Genomic DNA, 26,953 nt, shown 5'->3' on the forward strand with positions numbered 1-26,953 from the left:
AGTACATAGTGTAAATCATGTTTTAAGGGAATGAGCTATAAGCGTAAAGATTTCTATCAATTAAGCCCTTTACATCCCTTTTGGGCATAGCATTTTGTGTGGTTTATTATTACGAATTCTATTTTTAATGGTCTAATAAATAAAAAAACATATGTATCCATAAATTAAAATTTTTGCTCCAAGAATTAAGGAGGACAACAACACTTCGGGTTAATTAATAAAACAAAAAGTCTCCATGGAATGTTTTAGGTATAGCTCCATTAACCTACACATATGTATACATAGGTTAATGAAGGCATTAATAACTGAGTACATACATATCTATTTGTTTTATACCTATCCCTTTTGAACACATGTACAGTTTGCCCAAAAAGTGTTTTGACATTGATCTCTGTGTTACACATGAAGTATTTACTATATTTACTTTACATATACGAAAATGCAGTAGATTTCACCTGTCAAATGAAACACACTGGATTTCAAATGAGTTTTTATTTGACGTATAGGCAATGAAATTGCCACTTGAAATGTACTGGATTTCATAAACGTAAACATGTTTTTAAAGAGAATGTTGATGGTATTTGTCAAAATACTTTTCCGACAACCTGTGTATGTATATATATTTAACAATTATTTCATAATATATTTTTGGCTTGTTTATTTTTCGTATTATTATTTAGAGTAGATATGTTTATACATCAACGATGGCTAGAATCAAGATTAGAAATATCCGATGATATTTTTGAAGAAGGAGATGATTATGTCACCCTATTGCCGGAATTTTTTGATAATCTATGGCAACCGGATCCATATTTTCTCAATTCAAAAATTGCAGGTAAGTGAATAGAGTTCATGGTTTCTTTTTACAGTTATTTATGTATTTTGTGTAATGTAGTCGTGCATACATTATTTTGTGGCAGTAAAAAAATAATGATTAATTGGTGATTGTCATGTTTAAGTATCTGGATACATATTAAAGCTTCTTATCATTCTTAAAACACTATGCTAGTGTTGCTGAAGCTATTATTTGTTATGTGCTTTAATATTAATATAAAAATTATAAAAAGTAAAACTAATTTGAAATAAACCTTGTAAAATATTAACAAATTTATGTTTAAATAAAGAAAAGTGTGGTTATAACGATTTCGTTACAATGTAAACATGGCTAAAAACTCTTTAAAACAGATTTTAAATTTCAAATGTCAATTCCATTGTGTATACGTCAAATGCATTTTCGTCATAAATCCAGTTGTTTTTATTCGACGTATGTATATGCTATGGAATTGACTTTTGCAATCCAGTGGATTTCGTACATATATCTAAACGCACTATAAGTAATAAAATATTCATTTTCATTCAGTCAAACTCCTTAAAACATGTCACTCAAACGATAATCCTTATAATCACATTCTTCTATATATATAAATATATATATATAAATATTTGTTTGTATGTCTGTGCTAATTTGTGTACAATTTTATAAAAAAAAAAAAAAATGCTAACAAGTAATCTTCCTTTTATTACATTAATTTCCATTTTCTTTTCATTGTCTTTATTTTTGAAAAACAAACAATTCTATTCGTTTTTTCTTAACAAACAAAACTAACCTCAAACAAATTTGTAAAATATAAAAAACAACAACTACTACTACTGTAAACATTAACAACAACGCCTTCCTAACAATCTTCAAATCCTCAAAAATCTAAACAACTAGGATTCGGAAGTCCCTTCATTGAGCAAACTTCTCTGTTACGCCATAAAACCGACAAAGAGAAGAAAAATTTTCATCTAAAGAAGACTTTAAGTATACAAACAAAAAATTATTTATATTATAAAAATCATATCGAAACAACAACAGCAATAATAGTATTTTCATATCTTTGTTTGTATTTGTCCCTCAACAGCCTCAATGAAACAAAATTAAAGAAAATGAACAAGTTTTATTTGTAGTTTAAATCACATAATTTGTTTTATTATTGTGTTTTTTGGGAGATTTGGAAGACACTTTTTTGGGCGCTTCAACATGTTCACACAGCACCTGGGTCTTTTGGAAATTAAACTTCATGTATTATATATACAATCTGTGATAATCGCAATACACTTATTGACGGTAATGTAAATGTAGCCTAATAGCCCATTTAGATATCACACCATTAGCCGGATTTAGCACATTATCAGGTTTTATTTGCTAAATCCAGCCAAAATCTACCAGATTTCCCATACAAAAATAAATCCTCGAATTGAGTGGATTTGTTTTAAATCTGGCATAAATCCTCGTATACAACTCTGCTTTTTTAAACATGTTGCTAGAAAATACAAAAAGTTGCAAGCTGGCACAAGAAACAAGGTAGATGCATCGGTAAATTGCTACACTAAAAATAATTTAAAATGTCAAAAAATATTTATGACGTCTAAACGATAAAATAATTCGTTTATTTATTTTAGATGGGCAAACTGCGATAAAATAATTCTTTATTTCCTCTTTATTTAGCATTAGTAGCATAATGCGCTAACATTTTCAGTATTAAACAATAAATTTGTAATTTGACGTATGTTTTTTGAGTCGAAATCAATTTACAAAAAATTCTTTTGACGTTTCAAATTCGATCAGATGGGCTGATGCATCTACCTTGGTAATTGTGCTATGAACAAAAATCAGCTGACTGCCATTTAAATCCTCCAAAATGTATATCTAAATGCAATGAGATTTGTACTGGATTTATTAAATCCAGTCGAGGATTTATGGCTAGTCTAAATGAGCTATAAGCGAAAAGCTAAAATGAGTCCCAAATTCAGTAGTCACACAAGCAAAGTTTGCGGTAAAGAAAATTGAGTTTTTGGGAGAGAGCGGAGACGAAAGAGCCCCTCTGTACTGTTTCCTCCCCGCTCTCACCTAAAAACACAATTTTATTTACCGCAAACTTTGCGCGTGTGGCTATTGACAAAGCATGTTCACATTAAGGAAATCGAGCGGATTTTAAGTATCAATTCCTTTGCGTAGCCGCCAACTGAAAACTCATCTAGAATCCAGTGGCACGATGAATTTGTAAGGTGACGTACAACGCCAGTGTCGTGGTTTTAATCTGTCAATTTGTTTATTATTGCGAATAAATTCCATAAGAAAGTAATCATTTGACAGTTGAATTGTATTTCAAAACTGTAGACATACTACTAAATCTAATTTACACTGCCACCTAAAATGAGGATTTTGGTAAAATACGTCATTTATTTGGCAGATATTCAATAAAACTGACAACAACAAATTGACAATTGATGTAAATGCGACTCTATAGTGGAATTCTTTAAATGTAAATCGGCAATATTAAATTGTTCTGTCATAGTATGTTTAGCGTTATCAATCCTCTCGATTTTAAATGTCCATTTTATAGTTCATACGTCAATTAAATCATAGTTTTAAATCCAGTGGTTTAATGCTTGGTTTATATTTACGAAATCCACTCGATTTCAACTGTCAATTCCTTTGCGTATACGTCAAAGGAAAACTCATCTGAAATCCATTGGATTTCATTTGAGGTTTAAGCAATGGAATTGGCAGTTGAAATCGAGTGGATTTCGTTAATGTAAACCAAGCATAAAGGTACTATAAGAGTAACGTATTATTATGTTAGGTTTAGTTTTATAGATCCACTCGATTATAAAGGTCAACTTCAAATAAACCTCGTCATAAATCCAGTAGATTCAATTTGACATATACGCCATGGAATAAATCTAAACATACTTTATGTTTACAATCCTAAATCCAGTATATTGACGTATGTATATAATCCACAGGATTTATGATGAGGATTTGTTTGACGTAAATGCAATGAAATTGACAATTTAAAAACATAATGGGACATTCCTGTTTTCAGAAAAGGACTGTGTAACGAAGAGAAAATTACAAACAATACAGTGGCATCCTTGGTAGGACAGAATTCAGGGCGCCACAAATTGTCAGTTGTGACAGTTGTTCTTGATTTAGATCATTCTCCACTTTGGTTTCTATTATGGAAATATTTACAGAAACAATTACAAAATCTATCAACTACTTCCAAAAGACCTTTTTCAGTTCAATTATTGTTTTATTTGTGCTTCATCTACATATTTTTTATTATTTAAAGAAACTATTATTTATTTCAGTTCTTTAGAATTTTGTTGCCTCCCCAAAGGGAATTGGGTTTCACATTACAAAGATCTCTCCCAAATTTTTTGTTTATTAACATTTTTTTCGGTTATAAAGTACAAAATCTCACTGCACACTCGCACTTGCAGCAAATTCCAATTCGAACACAACACTTTCTCCCCCCCTTAAGACCCCATGAACAAAAATATTGTTTTTCCAAAATGTGTGTGTGCTTTGAATTTTTATTGGTCGAAAGTGGTTATAAAGAAGAAATATATATAATTGAGATCATTAATATCGTAATAACGAATATTCTTTATAACCACACTTTTTGTCTATAAATTGTAGTTTAAAAATCCCAGATTATGAGTTTTGTCTATACTTGTCGTATACTTAAAGAAATCTTTTTTTAAAACAAAGAATAGATTTTCAAGACAAAAAAGAATTGTGGTGAAGTGTTGTGTTGTTGTAATGTAAAAACAAGTGTTCCTTTTTATTTTTATTTTATTATAATAAATCATTGGCTTTATTTAGCTTTTAGTTGTTATTTTGTCATGTCAATAATTGTAAATAATCATAATTTCAGATACTACGTAAAGGAGTCATGTACACTAATGTCATGTTTACATTAGATCTTTAACTCGGTTAACCTCCTTCAAGAGGATTTATCTCACGCACGTATATGCAATGGTATTTGCAATGTAAATCCGCTAGGTTTACTACAACCGGTTCACTGTAAACGTACTATTAGGCCGGATACAGAATAACAGCCTATTTCACTATGTCGAACGAAAATGAACACAAAAGAAAAACTACTTAACTCGTGTATGATGTTCAAATTTTTTAGTTGTTTTAACGCAAACACAAAGTCAATATTGCCAGGAAAACCAAAGTTTAGGTGTTTTTCTTTCGCAATCATTTTCTTTCGACATAGTGAAACAGGCCCTAAACGTTTTCGTTTTAAGGTCCTGTTTCACTATGTCGAAAGAAAATTATTGAGAACGAAAAACACCTAAACTTTGATTTTCATCGTAATATTGACTTTGTTTTTGCTTCGAAACAACTAAAAAATTTGAACATCATACACGAGTTAAGTAGTATTTCTTTCGTATTCATTTTCGTTCGACATAGTGAAACAGGCTGTAAGCAAAGAATAAACCCAGTAAAAGTGATACCAATCACCGCGAAGCAAATGCATGTGGTTGTTTTCATTTGTTGGCAACACGAAATGCAATGCCCGAAACTAGGGACAACGTGAAGTCATATTAAATGAATTATGGGAGTTCATTTTAACAAATTTTAATAACATATTTGCATAATGTGACCTTACATTTAGCCTGATAATTCACTTAATAGCCCATTTAGATATGACTTCATTAGCCGGATTTAGCACATTATCAGGGTTTATTTGCTAAATCCAGTCTAAATCGACCAGATTTCCCATACAAAAATAAATCCTCCTATTGAGTGGATTTGTTTTAAATCTGGCATAAATCCTCGTATACAACTCTGTTTTTTGCAACATGTTGCTAGAAAATACAAAAAGTTGCAAGCTGGCACAAGAAACAAGGTAGATGCATCGGTGAATTGCTTCACTAAAAATAATTTAAAATATAAAAATTTGTAAACAAGGCGGAAAAATTAAATTTGTTTTGATGTACAAATTTGATTTTAATCAACCAAGACTAATATTTACGATGTCTAAACGATAAAACAATTCGTTTATTTATTTTAGATGGGCAAACTGCGATAAAATAATTCTTTATTTGCTCTTTAGTTAGCATTAGTGGCATAATGTGCTAACATTTTCAGTGTTAAACAATAAATTTGTAATTTGACGTATGTTTTTTTTTGAGACGAATTCAATTTACAAAAAATTCTTTTGACGTTTCACATTCGTTGAGATGGGCTGATGCATCTACCTTGGTAATTGTGCTATGAACAAAAATCAGCTGGCTGCCATTTAAATCCTCCAAAATGTATATCTAAATGCAATGGGATTTGTACTGGATTTATTAAATCTAGTCGAGGATTTATGGCTAGTCTAAATGTGCTATAAGTCAATGATGCAATACAACAAGACTATTTTGATTGAAAGTCCTTCCAACTGTCAAAATGGTTGTTAACGTTTTCATACGATTTATTCACAATAACAATGACTTTGACAGGTGAAATCAGCTGGCCTTATCGCTTCACCTTATGTATTGCGCCATGAGAGCTAATAATACGTTTACATATAACAAGATTTAATAAATCCACAGGACTTCAAATGTAATTTGCATTGCATACATGTCAAATAAATCCTCAAAAAGAAGGTTAGCCCGGCAAAATTATCTAATTTGTATGGTGTTTAATGTAAACATAGCCTAGTATATATTGTTACTGAGCCTTCAATATGACGTTATATACGTATAATGTTGGTATTAGTTGTAAGAATGGAGTGTTAAAAAGAGTTCCCTTGTTATTTATTAATTTGTATTATTTGTTTTCAATTATTGTGCATTACTGGCTGCATATGTATGTTTCTTTAAATATAACCTCACAAAATGTTCTTTAAACGCACATATTTCATGAATTAGTTTTTTTTTTAATTTTGGTAGTCTAAGATCCCTTTTTAGTTATAACCATCACAGCTTTTTTTATACATTAACCGTATGCGTAAGTATAATATGCTGTATTATATATAGTATATATGTAATATGTAGATCGGTACAAACGATCTGGATATATGCTACACCATTTCAAGTAAAAGAAAATAGAAAGAAAAAAATCCGAACCCTTTCCAAAAAAGTACCAACAGTTTTTAAAGTTATTACGAGTCGTCCGTTACATTTTCCATTTTAAATTGGCATCACAAACTAAATAAGTATTTTGCAGGAAAAACAATAAAATGCAGAAATCAAAATGGGACTAACAAATGGTCTATTCCAGAACTGCAAGAATCTACTAATTTTTACTATTTTCTTCGATAACATAAAGGGAAAATTGTTATCGTAGTAAAAATTAGTAGATTCTTGCAGGTTCTGGAACAGAGCATATATGTTTAGAGAATTGAAATTTCAAATTCAAATCAATTGGCCTGTTCCCGTACTTTATAAAGTGGTAAAAGTCGTAAAAGTTGTAAAAGTCGTAAACGATTTTCATATAAATTTTGGGTACGGGAACGCAAAATGTGTAAAAGTGGTAAAAATTGTAAAAACTTTTTAGTTCTGGAACAGAGCTAATAAATACAAATTATGTGTATTTAAATGTGAACAAAAAGTATACATCTCAAAGGTGTATGTAAACGTTTAAGATTAACCCACTGAATTTAACAGATAAACATTTGCCTGTTTCTTTACCCTGCGTTTACAAATGACAGGACAGTTGACTTCATGTTCACTAGTACCTCGATTTGCGTTGATTATTGGTTCCGACAAACTTCAACGCAATGCGAAACAACGCAAATCGAAACACATGCTTCCCCGTGTTTGTATGAAGCATGGTTTAATAAGAAAGGTTAGCTAAGTCCCAATTTACATTGGGCGAGTTTACTTGCGGCAATTGTCATTTTGTAGGAGAGAGAGGTGAGGTATATGGTAACCCTTTGCCTCTCAGCACCCTCTCTCACCTACAAAATGACAATTGCCGCAAGTAAACTCGCCCAATGTAAATTGGGACTAAAGCTTTCTGTCAGTTTAATTTTTTTCTTTCGAGTGTACCTAAAACGTCAAAACAATATCCACATTCTGCGTATGTGTGTGTGCTGTTTGAACCCAGTTGTTCAATAAATAGCAATTGTCTACTTTTACATAGGCATGTAACTAGTTACTCATTGATCCTGGTTACTTTACACCCAAAAATGGCAAATAATATAACCTATAGCTTGCTTTTCTCACTGGAAAATGGCGTCCCTGCCTATCATGTCAAATTACTAGTTACAGGTAATGCGGTGTGTAATATATTGGCTATTTTATAGACTACCGATGGATAGTGTAATCGACAATGTTTCTCTCTTGTAATCTCTTTTCAACATTATTTCTCTTTTTGAAAACAAAATAGAATAAATGTATTGTCATTTTGTATAAAATTTATTTTTTATTCTGAAAGTTTTTGGTGCGTTTGATGTGCAAAAACTTATTGTTAAACAAAGATGCAACAAACATGTTATTTGGCTACATTAAAAAAGGATGAATATTTTTAGAAGAATATTTGGTAAGTATAGATACTTTTTTGGACAATACATTTTTTAATTATCTTATTAAACTTTTATGCATTTTATTTCAGGTACATCTGAATTATCTGAAGCACACTTGAGATGCACATTCCCAGGACCAAATAAATATACATAAGCAACATAAGTCCCAGTATCAAGAATTCACGCATAATTTTCAATATCAAGGAATTTAAAGATTAACATTAAATTGTCCTTTATAATATATGTATGTATGTATGTGTGTTTATCCATTTCATGTAATTAAATAAATCGTGGTTAGCGCATATTCGAAAAATACAGATTAACTGTTATAATTGTGTTGTTCAAACTGGTATTCTGATTACAACTTACTAGTGATTTGGGCTATCATTTCTGACCACCGAATTGACTGGTTACTGGTAATGCACTGAGGAGACAATTGCCTTTCACATGACTATCGAATTGGGTGGTTACTGGTAATGCAGTGAGGGGACAATTGCCTTTCAAATGACTATCGAATTGGGTGGTTACTGGTAATGCAGTGAGGGGACAATAGACCCCTTCCTATGACATCCCCATGTTAAATTCACCAGTCTATAGCATTGCGAGTAGATTGGGTGGTAACTAGGGGTGTTTACCAGTAGCCAGTAGAATTGCTAGTTATTCCCTAGTTACCCGAACAACTGGGAATAATATGCCAAACAATTTTAAAAACAATCAAATTCAATGATTTTTAAAATTGTTTTTAGAACATTTGTATGAAAGAAATTCGTCAGCTTTGCATTGAAACAATCATTTTATCATATCCACAATTCGATTATGTGGAGAAACTTTGACACTTCATTCATTGTTCGCGTTTTTTATAAAATGCTCAAAAAAGGTATTGTAAACAAAACCACTTGTTGCTTTTGTGTTTACTAATTTTAAAGTTTTAGGAATTCAGGAAAAACAAGGGTTCTATAAATTGTTTTCATTTAAATCTACCTCTGTACTTATACCATGGTATGAAGAATTTGTTAATTGATTCCAAAATTGTTTTTTAGATTTTTTTTCTAAATTTTGCACTAAAAATTCAAGTGAGTGTGGTTGTTAACATTTAATGGTACAAATGCTATATCAATGATATTATTATTAGTGTGTAAAAATATCAAAATCAGTCTTTTTACGAAAAATTTAACTAAAATATAAAAACACATAATAATAAAATTATTTATTCAGTAAACAATCGTCATATTATGCAAATGATTTATATCATTTTATTTCTCTAAAAAGGCTGTTTTATTTTTGGTCGAATAAATGTTTTTGCAAAAATAATTCTTTATAACAATTAATTGTATCTTCCATAGCCTATTTTTGATTACTGCTACTTTTTTCTGAATCGTTGTCCACAAAGATTTCAATTGCTTTGGTTATAAGTGAATTAGCTTTTGATATATGAGTGAATTTTAAAAATATTTTTCTGCGGTAATTAGACGCGAGCGATTGTCCTTGTAAAGCATGTTCCGAGGCAATGTAAAATAAAAAATTTTTTCTAATTGTTTTGTCGTGTGACGTTAAGAACCCATGAATGTCCTCTTGACGATATTCAAAACCAAATATATTATTTTTTATATATGTAACGCAATTCGAATCTGTAACGCAAATCGAAACAACGCAAATCGAGGTATTAGTGTATTGATTGTCAAAATACCAAAACTTGCCTGTGTGACGTACGCATCCAGACAACTGCAAAAACAGTTGTATAATTATGAATGAAAATCATCGATTTCTTCTTGTTTTCCGTTCACATATTTTGTTTTTGTTCATGTTCTTTTGCTTTCAACACATTTCAATTATCATATCACTTCTTTTTTACGAAAATGTCAAAAATTTGTTAGCCCGACTGTCTGTGAAAAAATGATGGACAGCTGGGAGACAAAAGACAGATGTATGTATGTGTTAGTAAATCAGAGTTGTATTTGAAGACAAACTGTCTGGTGTAAACACCTAGTTACTTTTAAAAATGGTAACAGTGGCTGAACTTGGTAAAAGTGGTAAGCTGCTCTCATGGTACAAATACACAGGTAGCCGCATCGGCAATTGTTGGCAACATAAGATGTCAAAATTTGACATCAATTCAATGCAATTGACACATTAGCTCTGTTCCAGAACTAAAAAGTTTTTACAATTTTTACCACTTTTATACATTTTGCATTCCCGTACACAAAATTTATATGAAAATCGTTTACGACTTTTACAACTTTTACGACTTTTACCACTTCATAAAGTACGGGAACAGGCCAATTATGTTACCATCAGCTGGCATGATAATGCTACCTGTATTATTGTACCATGGCTGCTCTCATATAAACATGGTACAATAATACAGGTAGCATTATCATGCCAGCTGATGGTAACATAATGTGTCAATTGCATTGAATTGATGTCAAATTTTGACATCTTATGTTGCCAACTATTGCCGATGCGGCTACCTGTGTATTTGTACCATGCATATAAATTATAGCTTTGTTCCAGTACCAAAAAGTTTTTAAAATTTGTACGACTTTTACACATTTTACCCGAAAAACCGTTCCCGTACACAAAAAAGTTGTAAAATGTTCATTTCTCTTTAAACAAAAATGGCGCTGAATTACGCTCTCTTTAAAAAATTTTTACTCGACAAATTTGAGCGTGTAAAAAATAGTAACATGAATGCCGGAGTCTGATTGGCTGGTACGCCGACTTTGACATTTGCTCCATTTTTTTTCACGTATTTTCCATTTTTTCGTTCCCGAACTATTTCAAAAAACTTTTGTGTGAGAACAATTTTTTTGCAGTTCTCTCTTTTACGAGTTTTACTTTTAAAAAGTATAGGAACGAAGCTTATATGCTTCAGGCACATTAAGGTACAGAGCACATGTTATAAGTCTTGCATTTGTATCCCCCTAAAAATGCCAAAACGGAAGGAAACTAGTGACGTTGCTTTGGGACTGTCTGGTAATTTTCGTAGACAGTAAACATGGACATTTTTGAATAAATGAAAACAAAACTTTTTCAAATAAGAAAAAAAGACGACAGGACTGGGATGAAACAAAAACAAAATATGTGAACGGAAAACAAAAAGAAATCGACGATTTTCATTCATAATTTCACAACTGTTTTTGCAGTTGTCTGGACGCCTACGTCACACAGGCAAGTTTTAGGTTTTTGACAATCAATACATGTACTCAACTGTCCTGTCACGTTTAAACGCAGGGTAATGGGTATGTTCAGTGATCTAAAATGCAGTTTACATATAACATGTTTTATAAAACATGCATCATACATTATCTGTCAAATAAATGACGCAAACTCCCAAAACACCTGTTTTAAGTGCAAATGTAAAATGCGTTTAAACCCGAGGACAGTCATTCAGCGTATTAGGTTAACACCAATATGTCCTATCAGCAAAAAATAGACTTGTTGTAGTCACTGGTTAACCTTATTTATTGAATCATGGACAACTATAAAGGAGTAGGAACAAATATAAAGGTCTCGTCACATAAGAGGATTTCTGGCTTAATTCATTAAGTTGCATGTTCTTTCGGCTTTAAGTCAAAAGTCAAAGCATACGCAAATCTTGTTTCAGCACACATTCAGCCGCGTAGAGTTGCCGCATCTCTACGAGATACCTAGAAAGTAGTTTTTATAGAAGCCTATAATAAAATTTTACACTTGCACTCATGGTAGAACAAATATAAGGTAAAGTTAATACTACAACAAATACAACTCGAACAACAACCACAAAGGAATTTGTTTTTGTTTGTAACGTTACTGCCAGTTGTATTTGTAAACAAAACAAGGAAATGTCTATAAATTATTGGAATTTAAAAAACTAATAATTTTTCACATTTGGTTGAATATTTTGGAAAACATGAATGAAAATTCGTTACATTTTCAATTTTTATGTTTCCACATCATTCCACTAAATGCATAAATTTTCGCAGAAAGTAGAATTCTTGCAGAAAAGTTTGGTGTCGCTGGAAATTGATAGAAAAAGGAGAAGCTGTTTCAATGTTTTGTTTTAGAATTCAAAGAAGAACATGTTTATTAGGGCTTTATTTTTTTAAATTTTAACAAAATACCTCACATATTAACAAACGTTGTATCGCCTCTACAAGCGGTGATTTACTGCGCGGCTTATCGTTCGAACTTGGAGGAGGTTACATATCATTGATATGAAGAAGTCTTTCTGGGAAATGGTTTTTTCCGAATGATATATTTTTTTTCTCAAAAAATATATGTCCCTAATGTACATCGAAATAGAAATAAATGTATAAAATGTCATATGAAATTTGACACTAACACTACAACCCAGTTCAGTCAGCTGGGTATTGCTGCTACCTTTTCTTGTTCTACCATGACTTGCACTTAAAAGATGTGTTTTGGGAATTTACGTTATTTATTTGACAGATAATCTAGGGAATTAACAACTTAAACGACGCATAGTGGTTCAGAATCGTTTTTTCCTGGTTAAAACTCTGTAACTTTTGAACGGATAGAGATATTTTCATAATTTCAAATTTGTACAAGTCCAGTAACTTCTAGTAAACGGCTTAGAACTTTTGCGTTGTACTGTAGAGTAAATGTACGACTTCCAGTAATAATTCAAAAATTTGAGATTTTCATATTTTGCATCAAAAGCCAAAAGCTATACAGGCCGTTTTAAGCTCATTTTACATCTAAAACGCCTGTTAGACTATGAACTTGTACTATGATTTAAACTGTCAATCCCATAGAATATACGTCAAATAAAACCGAGTGGATTTAAAACTACGATTTATTTGACGTATATACTATCTCAGTAGTCACACGCGCAAAATTTGCGGCGAAACTTTCCCATTATTTTGGCGTTCACAGATCGAGTTCCATACTAAAGTAATTTTATGAAAATGCTGTATTGGGGAACTCGATCTATGAACGCCAAAATAATGGGAAAGTTTCGTCGCAAATTTTGCGCGTGTGACCACTGAGTATGGAATTGACATTAGAAATCGATTGGATTTATAAGTCTAAACGTACTATAACGTGTTTTATAAAACATACGTCGCACAGTGGTTCAGAAATCGATTTTCATGGCCAAAACCCCAATTTTTTGTCGTCACCGATTGTTAATTTCTATACGGGATTCGGTAGTACATAAACCTATTGAAACTAAAGAAACCAAAAAATTAGGTAAAAATACTGGAAGGTGTGGGCGTGGCGTGCATGGTGTCATTTTGGCAAATTTCTGAACAAGTAAATAGCTATTTCTCGGAAACTATAACAGATATTTGCGTTGTTCCAGAACCTGCAAGAAGATACTATTTTTTACTACGATAACTTTTTTCCTTTATGTTATCAGAAAAAATAGTAAAAATTAATCCCAATTTACTGCTCTGTTCCAGAACCTGCAAGAAGCTACTATTTTTTACTACGATAGCATTTTTTCCTTTATGTTATCGGAAAAAATAGTAAAAATTAGTAGATTCTTGTAGTTCTGGAACAGACCATACATTAGGCCATTTTCCTTGCTTCAATTGTCAGTTTGATGTAGAGAGAGGTGAGGCATATGGTAACCCTTTGCCTCTCAATACCCTCTCTCACCTACAAACTGACAATTGCCGCAAGGAAAATTGCCTAATGTAAATATGGACTTAGTAGATTCTTGCAGTTTTTTTTAGGCAGGTAGGATTGTTGAGCATAGTCCAACTATTATATGGTGTAGCATATACCCCCCATAGATGATTTTAATTAAGAAAAATATACTTATAAATGTATTTGTGTTGTTTTATTTCTGTTTTATGCTTATATTAAATGTTAACATTGTTGTTGGTTTTTATTCATTTCTTCTTGTTTTTCTCCCCAAACCCCCCTTTCACAATTTTAACACTTTACTATTTGTGTTGTTGTTATTTTCATGTTTTTCTTTTAGAAATTGCCACATTAACACATAAATTTACTTCGGTGACATTGTATAAAAATAAGACGGTACGTTATGCAGCACGAATGCATGCCATCATTGCCTGTCAAATGGAATTTCAATTATATCCCATGGACATACAAGTCTGTCCCATTTACATAGAAAGTTGTAAGTATTGATTTGCAAACTCAAACCACAACATACCATTCAACAATAATCATGTATGAATGTACTTTACTCCCTTTTTAAGTTTCTTCAAATAATAAAAAAGTAAAATTACGCTGGTCCGATTCTGGTGTTACGCTAAATCCTGAACTTAAGCTATTGCAATACAATTTGGGACAACCACTGGAATTGGAAGAAAGTGATGGTTATATGCCTGAGAAAGTTGGGAATTTTTCACGCCTTACCGTCTATTTTCGTTTTGAACGACAAATCGGTCATCATTTGATACAAACATTTGCTCCGTCATCTTTGGTTGTTATGCTGTCATGGTTTAGTTTTTGGTTGGGTTTAGATGCCATACCGGGACGGGTAACATTATTGGTTACATGTATGCTAACATTGGTGACAATGTTCACAGGACTGCGGGCGGATATACCACCAGTGGCTTATGTTAAGGTATTTGAAGAAGTTTGGGATTTATGCTTTTGGTATTTTTGTAAGATCTTTTTTTATTTGTTTGTTTTTTTTTTTTTTTGTTTTATTTTCAGGCATTAGATTTGTGGATGGCCGGTTGTATGGTATCCGTATTTGCAGCCTTAGCAGAATTTGTTGTAGTTAAAGTTTTGGATGTCCAATATCAATATCAAGTTAATAAGGTGCCGAAAACATTACCCATGGTAGGTGAAAAATCATAATTTAGAAAATCTGAAAAAAAAAAATTGAAATCTGTCAAGAAGGATACTTTGATGTACTCTTTCGTTGAAAAATGTCTACAACATTTTATGAAAATATTCCCGTCAAAGTAATTTTTTGACAGACTGTGTACATATATGAAAAATTGCTTACTTAAAAATCACTTAGAAGTGCACAGCTTCTTTATAGCTCTGAGGAGTATCCATGCTTTCTGCTGCTTTCAACATTAACTCTAAACGGGATTTAGCATATCTAGTGGATTTAAGTTTTCATTTTCATACAATATAAAGATCTGTTCGATAACCCAAAAGCTTGTACAAATTTAGAACTGGATTTAGTGAATCCAGTGGATTTAAATTGTCTCATCCATTACGTATACGTCAAGTGCTTATAAGAGACGTTAACCCGGCAAAAAAACTGTAATGTAAACATGGTGTTGCGCTGTTTTCTGTTGTAGCTTCAATGAGTTATAGTACGTTTATATATAACCAGATTTAACAAACCCACTGGGTTTCAAATGTCAATTCCATTGCTTATATTTCAAATAAATCCTCTTAAAGAAGGTTAACCCTGCAAAAGGCTATAATACAAACATGGCCTTAACATAATAGCTTTGTTCCTTTACGTTACAGTTTCTTCAAGTTTTACCAGCGTTCCTTAACCCCAAAAAGTAGTAAAACTTGAAGCAAAATTTAAGAGAGGTCACGCCAAAATACCTTTCTCTTTAACTACTTTCTGCTCGACAAATTTCGTGGTGTAAAAAGTGGAAAATCTGTCAAACTGCCGATTTGACATTTATTTGACAATTAAGGCAAAAGAAAAAAGGAAAACAACGCGCACTGTCAAAGCAAAATAAAAAGAAATAAATATAAATAATAAAAAATTTAAACGAGTGAAATAAAAAATAAAAAAAATAGTGAAATTTATTTTGTTTGTGATTATTTGTTAAGCAGCCATGTTTGTTTTTTGACATTGTTGCCAGATCTACTATTTTTCCGTTCCTTTACTTTTGTGCAAAACTTGTTACCTGAGAGCAATTTTGACAGTTCTCTCTTTTGCTACTTTTACTATTAAAAAGGAACAAAGCTAATGCTTAATGCTTGGTTTACATTTACGAAATCCACTCGATTTCAACTGTCAAATCCATAGGTTAAACGTCAAATGAAATCCAGATGAGATTTCATTTGACGTTTGATCTATGGAATTGACAGTTGAAATCGAGTGGATTTCGTAAATGTAAACCAAGCATAACGAACTGGATGGGTATGTTCAGTGAACCATTTATAATACCCCGTTTGCACTCAGTGGGTCTGGGTTTCAAATGTCTATTCCATAGCGTAAACGTGAAATAAATCCTCATAAAGGAGATTAACCCGGCAAAAATCTCTAGTGCAAACGCCTTTTAACCCCATTATATAGCGAATTATGATTAAACTCGTTTTAGTAAAACACGTTAATTATGCTGTAAATTCCATTAATTAGATTGTAGTTGGAGGTCGTTACAATCACTCCTCTATTGTTTTCATTGTTTCTATTTGACGTCGTATACGCTATGAAATTGATATTTAAACGTATTATAAGTCAAATAAATCAACATATTCATATTTATCATCTTAAAGCGCATTTACGCTATAATTTTTTATTGACAAATATGTTTATTTTAATTTATTTGACATAAAATGTAAAACGCATTTTACACTTGCGTTTAAAACAGCTGTTTTTTTTTTGGGAATTTACGTCATTTATTTGACACATATTCTATGGAATTGACAACTTAAATGACGAATGTTTTATAAAACAGGTTGGGTGTAAAAACTGCTTAAAAAATATAGGCCAAAGATATCAAAAAATTACGATCATTGTGAAAAGCGTTAATGTAAATGTCCTGTAATACGCATTATCAACTTTAATTTCTTTGTCCCGGTCCACACTAGAGTGATTTCATTGAAAAAATTGCTTGAAATTATTCGTCACTAGATCGACCTCCATAGTAAAGTAAAATCATAAAATTGCTGTAGTGGGGAATTCGATTTAAGAACACCTAATTTCATGAAATTTTTTAATGAAATTAACGCTAGTGTGGACCGGGACTTTCAAATTGAATAGGTATGTTCATTGTAATAGCTTCAGAATGATTTTCATTCACTTTAGACACCATTAATGTTGGAACTTAAAGCTGTTTTTACACGGACTGTATTTAACATAACGACTGTCACTTTTTACAGATCATAATTTTGTACACATGGTGTGAAACATAGAGAAATTTCAATGCATCAAAGTGATATTATTAATTAGTATTTATTTGACCTATACGCAAAGGAATTGACATTTGAAACCCACTGGGTTTGTTAAATCCGGTTATATATAAACGTACTATTAGGGTAGGATATTTTTATGGCCCAACAAGAAGAAATAAATATTTTTCAAAAAGAAATCTGTAATTTTTTATATGTTTTCAACGGACGCCTTTTAAACGGTGTAAATACAATGTTGTCGAATGGATGTGTTCAGTGATTACACCGATAATGGCGTTATAACTTTCGCGCTATAAACATATGGTCTGTTCCAGTACTGTAAGAATCTATTATTTTTTACTATTTTTTCGATATCATAAAGAAAGAATTTCTATCGTAGTAAAAAATAGTAACTTCTTGCAGGTTCTGAAACAGGCATATTTTCATGGATGAATATCATTAACAAGAAGAAATAGATATTATCCGGAAAGAAATCTGTAATTTTAAATCTTTAAATGTTGTAAATGCAATGTTGCTGAATGGGTGTGTTCAGTGATTACGCCGGTAATGGAAATGTCAATATAATTTTCGTGTTATAAACTTAAAAAATGTTAATTGATCTTCTTACATTAACTAAACTACACTAACCCCCATTATTATAAGTCTTCTTTTGTTATAGTTTGGATTTCCCGAACAGATTTATAGCATTCCGGTTAACTTAAACTAAAAAATGATCATTAAATTTCATGGAGGACCTTCTTGACATTAACTTTTAATGTGAAAATTTTATTTTTAATTCCTCCAAATTGGTTAATTTTGCGTTTTAAAATCTATTCAATAGTAATAGTAAACATGTAATAATGGCCCTAACTGAGGTTCCAAAAATAAAATGTCTTCCTTTCCTAGTTATCCGCTAATAACTTTATGATATCCTTCATATTCTATTCCCTCTCGTATAAAAAGCAAACAAACGAACAATTTAAAATTCAAAATATGCAGTAATTGATAGACGGTCGTCGGACGGGCTGCATGTAAAAAACAACAACAACAAGCATGTGCTATGTAAATGAAATTATTGTTTCTACATATTTTTTATTGTTTTGGTTTTTTTGTTGGCCATTTTTTTTTAGCGTCTAAGCAACATGGAAAAAGGTCAATGTGCAACCGTAGCTAGTTGGGAAGGTGGGGCTGTACGGTCACGCAAGGCTACACAAACGCCAACAACACCGGGCCAGGTAAAAATACGACCTTGACTTAAAAACTCCATTAACAACATAAGGGGGCAAAAACAAGCAGACACTTACTTTCACACAAACACACACACACACACACCACAATTTGGTCACTTGCAGACACTTAGAAACACACAAATGTTTTCTACTTAACCTTAAAAATGTCTACTTCTTTTTTCTTTATTTTCTTTTTTCTAATATTTACAGACATCATTACAGGGCAATGGTGGACCACCCAAACCGGCCAGACGTCAAAGTTTACTTTCTGTGGCCTGGACCGATGATACAACGGGTGTGGAGAAAATAATGTGGCGTGAAATTGACAAAGTTTCACGGGCCGTCTTTCCAATATTATTTTTTGTTTTTGTGCTACTGTATTGGCCGATTTTGTTGATGAAATCATCTTAGGATATGGGGAGTTCCAGGGAACATCACTCTGGACTCCGTTAAACAGCATTTGCGTCTGCATATGTGGATGAGAAAGCAAGCAAAGCAAGCCTAAGCCTATAATAATAAACAGTAACAAAAAATAACGAATACTTAGAACAAACTAAATAACGTAATTAAGTATATGCATAGTTTAAAATGAAACATTAGTTATTTTTTATATACTACGAATATTATATAGAGCAAATTTTGTTTTTTTTTACATATACATGAAATTCACATATTTTTTGTTGTATTTTTTTATTGAGTAGGGACAATTTTTGGATACTTTTTTAAAAACAATTTTAAATAGTAATAATGAAAATAAGAGTCTAAAAGTGCATATGTTAGGTTAAAAGGACAATTTAAGTCCTTGGACTTGACTTGATTCGTCACATGTTGAGTTACAAGTTAACTTTTGACAATACCCACGAAGCAAAAATTTCTGATTGTGTTTCTGCCTTTACTTAACTTAAAACGTCCTCTTCTCCAAGTTAGAAAATCATATTTTCGTCTTATTATCCAATTCATCACGTATTCAGGTGGGTGCCACTTTTTACATATCCCTAAAGATACATAAATTGATAACTGTCATAATGGAGAAAACAAAATTCTATCCGACATATTTGGCACATTCGAGAAGCTCTTATATCAAACATGATCGGTTTGTTCGATAATAGCTTCGTTCAAGTACTTTTTTAACCCTGCGTTTACAAATGACAGGACAGTTGACTTCATGTATTGGTTGTCAAAATCCCAAAACTTGCCTTTGTGACGTAGGCGTCCAGACAACTACAACAACAGTTGTAAAATTATGAATGAAAATCACCGAATTCCTATTGTTTTCCGTTCACATATTTTGTTTTTGTTCATTTTCTTTTGTTTTCAACACATTTCAATTATTATCTCACACATTTTTACAAAAAATTTCAAAATTTTGTTAACCCGGCTGTCTGTGAAAGAATGATGGTCAGCTGGTAGCCAAACGACAAATGTATGTACATATGTGTTAGTAAATCAGAGCTGTATTTGAAGACAAACTGTCTAGTGTAAACGCCTAGTAATGGTAAAATGTTCAAAGGAGAAAACTGTCAAAAATGAGTTCAACGCACACATTTGTCCAAAATGTACGGGAACGGAAAAATGGCAGAAACGTCAAAAAATCTGGAAAAAATGTCAAAGTCGGCGTGTCAGCCAATCGGAAGACGACAAACATGTTGCACATTTTTGCTCGCTCAAATTTGTCGTGTAAAAAGTTTCTAAAGAGAAAGCCATTCAGCGTCATTTTTGTTCAAAGAGAAGTGAACATTTTGCAACTTTTTTGGTATACGGGAACGCATTTCGGGTAAAAATGTGCAAAATGTGTTAAATGTGTAAAAACTTGTTAGTTCTGGAACGAAGCTAATGTGTACTCTTGTTTATAGGAAGAGTGAATTGAATTTATTTTTCTTTGCAGATAGTAATAGTACGTTTAGACCATGGCCCAATTACCAGGTCCAGCAAAAACAGCCGATCACTATTAAGTCTGTCTGGTTACCCCAAAATTTGTACCAACTTCTACCAATTGTTGTTGGAAGTCGTCTGTTAACGCAAAAAGTCAGCAAAAGAGAGCACTAGCTACTCTTCTTCTTCTTAAAAACTATTTTTTTGTTGATTTATGTTTGTGAAAATTAAAAATTATTTTATTGTGGAAATAGCAAGCCTGATTGTATTGCTTTTTTGGAGAACAAAGTTGCAAAGTGGAAAAAATCCTTCTTTGGTTCATTTTCTTTATTATTTTTAATAAAATACAACATTTTTGCTTCCTTTGGTTCCTTCATTGTTCATTTTTGGCAAGTCAGCTGATTGCTTGCTGGTTTTTGTTGGGAAAGTGTCTGTTTACTTTTTTCAATTTTCTAGCAAAAGAGAATAAAACCCCCTTACTCTCTGAGAATGTTCTTGCTGGACAATTCTTGCTGGGAAAGTAACCAGACAGACCTATGTATACTTTAAACAGCAAAAAATATATGCTGTGATTCAAACACCATAGTGTGTTCTGACAGCCCAAGTCACGATCAGCTGTTTTTCTATGGAACTTTCTAATTTGGCCATGGTTTATACCAAGACCTATTCACCAGGTCACGTAACTAGCACATCAATAACTCTATTTTGACCGAAAATTCTTCAAGCTGTCAGAATGATGGTTTACGTTTTCATGCAATTTATTCACAATATCAAAAATTTTCGGAATAAGAAAGGAAACGCCAAGAACAGCCGATTAGCATACTAGTTGTCAAAATGCTTTATTGTGAATAAAATCACATACGAAAGGTAATCACCATGATGGAATAATAAGGTGTAACGCCAAAAACAGCTGATCTTCATACCAGTTGTCAAAATGCGTTATTGTGAATAAAATCACATACAAAATGTAAACAAACAATTCAAAGTAATGCATTATTGTGAGCAAATTTGACGTTTGACATGATTTGATGTAATGCTTGGTTTACATTTACGAAATGCACTCGATTTCAACTGTCAAATCCATAGAATAAACGTCAAATGAAATCGAATGGATTTCAGATGAGATTTCATTTGACGTTTGAGCTATGGAATTGACAGTTGAAATCGAGTGGATTTCGTAAATGTAAACCAAGCATTAGCATAACACCTTCTTATTCTACCATGGTAATCACGCAATTCACAATAAAGTATTATTGTGGACAAAGTTTGGCGTTTGGGCCGAATTCGAGCAACTGATGTAACACTTTCTTATTTCGCCATGGTTTCAAATGTCACTTCCATAGGGTATACGTCAAAAAACAATCCACTAGATTTATTACGAGGATATATTTTGAATCCATTGGATTTCGTAAATCTAAACGTAGTATAACAGTTTGTCATAATAAACCTAAAATTATATGGCATAGAATATATGTATATTTTCGTAATTCCTATAGAGAAATGTCTTTAAAAAAGTATCCCCCAAAGCTTTTTTTTAATAACATAGGAAAATATAAAAAATTGGTGCTTCTATAAAAAATGGAAATATATATTTTGTAATAATAAAGGAAATAACGCACATAACCTCTATTTTCTACATCACTAGCATATAATACTCGAGCACGCATTTAACAAATAAGCATCCCTAAAACTATACCCTATTCTGCTAATACTAAAAATAAAAGATCATATTGACAGCCAGTTTCTGTATGTCGAAAGAAGAATGTGTGCGAATGAAACACGCCCGAACTTTAGTTTTCGAAAAATTTTAACTTTGCTTTTGCTTCAAAACAAAAAAACAAATTTGAAAAAAACACAAGAGTTTGGACGTGTTTCTTTCGCACACATTCTTCTTTCGATATACAGAAACAGGCTGTTAAATACATAGTTACAAATAAATCAATCACTTGTTAAAAGAAAAAAATAATACTTCTGCAAAAGTATTTTTTTACAAAACACGTATAAATAAATCAATATATTTATAATAATAATGGAAATAATAAAAAAAACATTTAAAATAATAAAATTAATAAATTAGTTTTAAGTATGTAAAAAATTATAAAGCTAAACAATTTGTACAATCCCCAAATAAAGAAATCGTTAAACATGACAGCAACAACCATGATAACAATTACAACATTACTGAAATATCGCATTACCTTTTGTTAATCTTAACAATGAAAAATAAATTAATATAAACACCAACTTGTTTTACACTAGACGATTTTAGTCGGAATTCTCAATTTGTTATGGACATACTTAAGGCGTGTTTAGACTAGCCACCAATGTCGTATGAGCTGTCACTTATTTTATCCATACGACATCCTCCTTTATGTTTGTCAAAGTCCATACCACTTTTAGTTTTTGCGTTCACACTAGCATACAATTTCGTATGACCACAAAATATAAATCACTAAACAAAGACAATTTACATTAGGCAATTTTCCTTGCGGCAACTGTCAGTTTGTAGGTGAGAAAGGGTGTTGAGAGGCAAAGGGTTACCATATGCCTCACCTCTCTCTCCTTCAAACTGACAATTGCCGCAAGGAAAATTGCCTAATATAAATATGGACTATTTTCTTCATTTTTTGTAAAATTGTTTTCTTCTGACAATTTATTTCTCAACTGCATATGAAAATACATAGCCGAACAGAGCGCTCCCTTAATGAAAAATTTACATATGAGTTGCCACATAATTTTGATAGATGCCGACTTTGACATTTGTTCCAGTTTTTTTTTTGACGTATTTTCCATTTTTCCGTTCCCGAACTATTTCAAAAAAACTTTTGTGTGAGAACAATTTACTATTAAAAAGTACGGGAACGAAGCTTATGTGTAAAACATTCACAGGTAGCAAATTTGACATTTCATACGACATTGATGGATAGTGTAAACACCACTTTAGAATTGCAGGAAAGGAAGTGTCCACCCATTCCTTTGTTTTCGCAAAACAATAAACCTCATGAAATATTTTACCATCTATCTTCAGACTATAATCTTTTTTACACTGACATCCATTACATGAGTTTTGCTAAAATACGTCATTTAGTAGTTAAATTTTAAATAGAAATCACAACATAAATGACGCATTTTAATAAAATGCTCTATTATGTAAATGCGCTATAAGTCTCTTTGGTCAATTTGTAAGGTAGCCAGGCAACATGGCAAATTATTGCCACATGATAACATTTTTTTAAAGAGTTGATCAAATAAACTTTTAATAAGTAAACACTGCTATTCTACTATAACGCGCAATTAGCCTCATATATTCATAAGAAAATTAGTTAGTTAATATATAAATAATCTTTTGCAAACGAATGTTTATTATCGTTTTTATATAAAGTCTTTTTTTTAATGTTTTTATAATACAAAATTTTAATTTTAAAAATTAATAACAAACGAAAACAACTGCTTTTGTTGCTTGTTTTTTAACAAACTACATATATAGTAGATAAATATTAGTGTAAATACAAAAAAATTCAAAAAAGTAAAGAAAAATTATATACAAAATAAAAAAACGGATTTTAAAAATCAAAATACAATTTTGTTTTGCTTTTTCTATTTTTTTTCTATGAAGCCAACGTCGTGCATTGGTAAGCATGTCCCCCTCATAGTTCATTTATATATAACCGGATTTAATAAATTTCAAATGTCAATTGAGTTGCGTATACGTCAAATAAATCTTCATGAAGAAGGTTAACCCGGCAAAAAGCTATAATAGCTTTGTTCCCCACTTTTTACTCGAAAAGCGTTCTTTTACTTCGGACACCATACCATTCATATGCCGGTTTTACCATTTTCAAAAGTAAAGTCCAATTTACATATGAACATTAAATGATTTCTAATTAATTCTCTTTCGAGTTGAGCTGTTATACGGCGTTTAGATTATAGTTTTTTGCAGGGTTAACCTTCTTTATGAGGATTTATTTGAAGTATACACAATGGAAATGACATGTGAAACCCAGACCCACTGGGTTAACCCGGTTATATGTAAACGGCCTATTAGGCCTTTAGAGATACATTGAAAAATTAGGAGTCTACCGAAGTCCCACGCATCCAACCATTACACTACGTTTCACGGGTGGTAAATCCGATCTTCAGGTGTATTAGGATGTTGTTTTTGTGGCAGACGAAGGCAAAGCTTGGTAACTGGTATATATATCGAACTTCATTAGATAAATGTATATGCGAAATTATGTCAGTTAATTGAAACTCCAAACTTTTCCTATAGTCCTGCTTGGTAATCCCATTTTTCAATGTTCACAAATACTATGGTAAGTTTTATTCCTACATCATTAGTAATTGCTCTTCTATATCACATGGTAGAACAAATACAAGGTAAAGTTAATACTACAACAAATACAACTCGAACAACAACCACAAAGGAATTTGTTTTTGTTTGTAAACCTCAGTGTCAACGTAAATGTAAACAAAACAAGGAAATGTCTATAAATTATTGGAATTTAAAAAACTAATAATTTTTCACATTTGGTTGAATATTTTGGAAAACATGAATGAAAACTCGTTAGATTTTCAATTTGAATGTTTCCATATCATTCCACTAAATGCATAATTTCTCGCAGAAAGTAGAATACTTGCAAAAATGTTTCGGGTCGCTGGTAATTCATTGAAAAAAGAGAAGCTGTTTCAATCATTTGCTTTTGAAAACAAAAAAACACATGTTTATTAGGGCTTTATTCTTTTCAAGTTTAACAAAATACCACACATATTAACAAATATTGTACCGCCTCTATAAGCGGTGTTTTAGTGTGCGGCATGTCGTTCGGACCTGGAGGAGGTTACATGTCAATGATATGAAGCCGTCTTTATGGGAAATATTTTTTTTTTTTCTGATGAATAAATTTGTTCTTCAAAAACATATATCCCTAATCTACATCGAACATAGAAGTAAATACATAAAATGTCGAATGGAATTTGACACTAACACTACAACCCAGTTCAGTCAGCTGGGTATTGCTGCTACCTTTTCTTGTTCTACCATGTCTATATCAGAAGATTTTTTATTTTTTGATCATCAATTATTGTCTACTAAAGTTTTGACAAGTTGATGGTGGCTTAGAACGCTAAGACGCCGGCAACCTTGACACTCAGTTGTCGGAGACCCAGGTTCGAATCGTTTTACGAAATCCTAGAATCTAATGAAGTGTATTTACATCTGTTTTTTTGCGTCATTTGCTTACACACACAATCGCACATACACACTTATACAATAACACAAACACACGCACACAATATATTTATTCTGAAAAATAGGAATTTCACAACACAAATGTGTATCAAATAACTTAAATTAATTCCAAAAACAAAAAAACATAATTTTTGCAAGTTTTTTAACCATTTATTTTCACTTTTGTCATCGTTTGAGTATTTTTGTTTTTCTACAACACAAACAAACAAAGACATCATAAAACAGTTGCATTTTTTGGTAGTTTATGACGAAAATGCTGGGTTGCGTATAATAGTATGGTGTTTTCGTGCGTTGTTTAGAATAAATGACGCAGCTATCGTCATTTATTTTTGTATGGCAAATGACGCAAAATATTGCCTGTTTTAGCAAATAAATGACGAATCAGCTCTAAATGACGAAAAAGTTGCTAATGTAAATTGGACATAAAGGAACAGACCAAAGGTGAATGGTGTTTTACACGCAGTAGGTGTGTGGTTGAATCCTTAACCCTATAGAATGGACTTAAAATAGTATCGGGAAATGCTCCTTGATATACGAGATGTCTCTTCGGAAATGTTCGTTGGAATTAATATAATAATATAGCCATTGGGGCGAATTTATAGACCTTCTGTTTGGTACATTCCTTGATGTGCAATAATCTTCCAGTTTTACTACTTTTTACACGAAAAGTGTTCCCTTACTTTAAAATACATACAAACGATATGAGAGCAGGGCCGACTTCCGTATTGTCAGTTGCTTTGTATTCGTGCATGAAACTAGGGGTTCTTAAATCGATTTCCCCACTACTGCAATTTCATAAAATTACACTAGTACGGAACTCGATTTAAGAACCCCTAGTTTCATGCACGAATACAAAGCAACTTACTTTTGCCACTTTTTTAAGTAAAGGAACAGACCAGTTGTCAAGTTGCAACCATGGCCCAATTATAAAAGTCCTCTCTCAAAAACAAATAATTTTGATTTGAGCTGTCAAAATTAATATTTGTCATTTGAATTCGATGAGAGGTAGAGATATGTCAAACTGTAGAGGAACAGGTAGATGTATATCGAAAAAAGAAAACAAATCAACTTTATGTTGTACACGTAAAATGTCAACATTTGTTGTGTTTTGTATTAGAATTTAATTTAGAATAACTTATTTTTGCAGTTAAAGATCGATCAGCTGGTATTTTCTGTTACGCCAAACAAAAATAACTGCGTCAACAACTTTAGGTGTGTTCGTTTACTCAACAATTTGTCCAAGTTCAGTAACTTCTTGTAATCGACTAAGGTCTTTTGCATTGTACTGTAGAGTA

General features: G+C 31.8%; 1 protein-coding gene across 7 annotated transcripts in view; it reads left to right on the top strand.

Annotated features, from left to right (window-relative positions):
- Nucleotides 1-22,133, top strand: part of alka (glycine receptor subunit alpha alkaliphile) — a 73,381-nt gene extending 51,248 nt beyond the window's left edge. For 3 of the 7 annotated variants that reach the window (XM_073992566.1, XM_073992565.1, XM_073992567.1), the window contains exons 5-10: nucleotides 681-835; nucleotides 14,230-14,385; nucleotides 14,468-14,838; nucleotides 14,931-15,059; nucleotides 18,440-18,544; nucleotides 18,749-22,133. In XM_073992566.1, the coding sequence (XP_073848667.1) occupies nucleotides 681-835; nucleotides 14,230-14,385; nucleotides 14,468-14,838; nucleotides 14,931-15,059; nucleotides 18,440-18,544; nucleotides 18,749-18,949 (1,117 nt within the window). In that variant the 3' untranslated portion in view covers nucleotides 18,950-22,133. Of the gene's footprint in view, nucleotides 1-680; nucleotides 836-1,714; nucleotides 1,805-14,229; nucleotides 14,386-14,467; nucleotides 14,839-14,930; nucleotides 15,060-18,439; nucleotides 18,545-18,748 lie in introns of all 7 variants that reach the window. The other 4 variants (XM_073992568.1, XM_073992563.1, XM_073992564.1 and 1 more) reach the window with 4 other exon arrangements.
- Nucleotides 22,134-26,953: the final 4,820 nt, after the last annotated feature.

This window comes from Musca autumnalis, unplaced genomic scaffold (assembly GCF_047663935.1).
Source record: "Musca autumnalis isolate F117 unplaced genomic scaffold, ASM4766393v1 scaffold_5, whole genome shotgun sequence".
In the NCBI taxonomy this organism is placed as follows: domain Eukaryota; kingdom Metazoa; phylum Arthropoda; class Insecta; order Diptera; family Muscidae; genus Musca; species Musca autumnalis.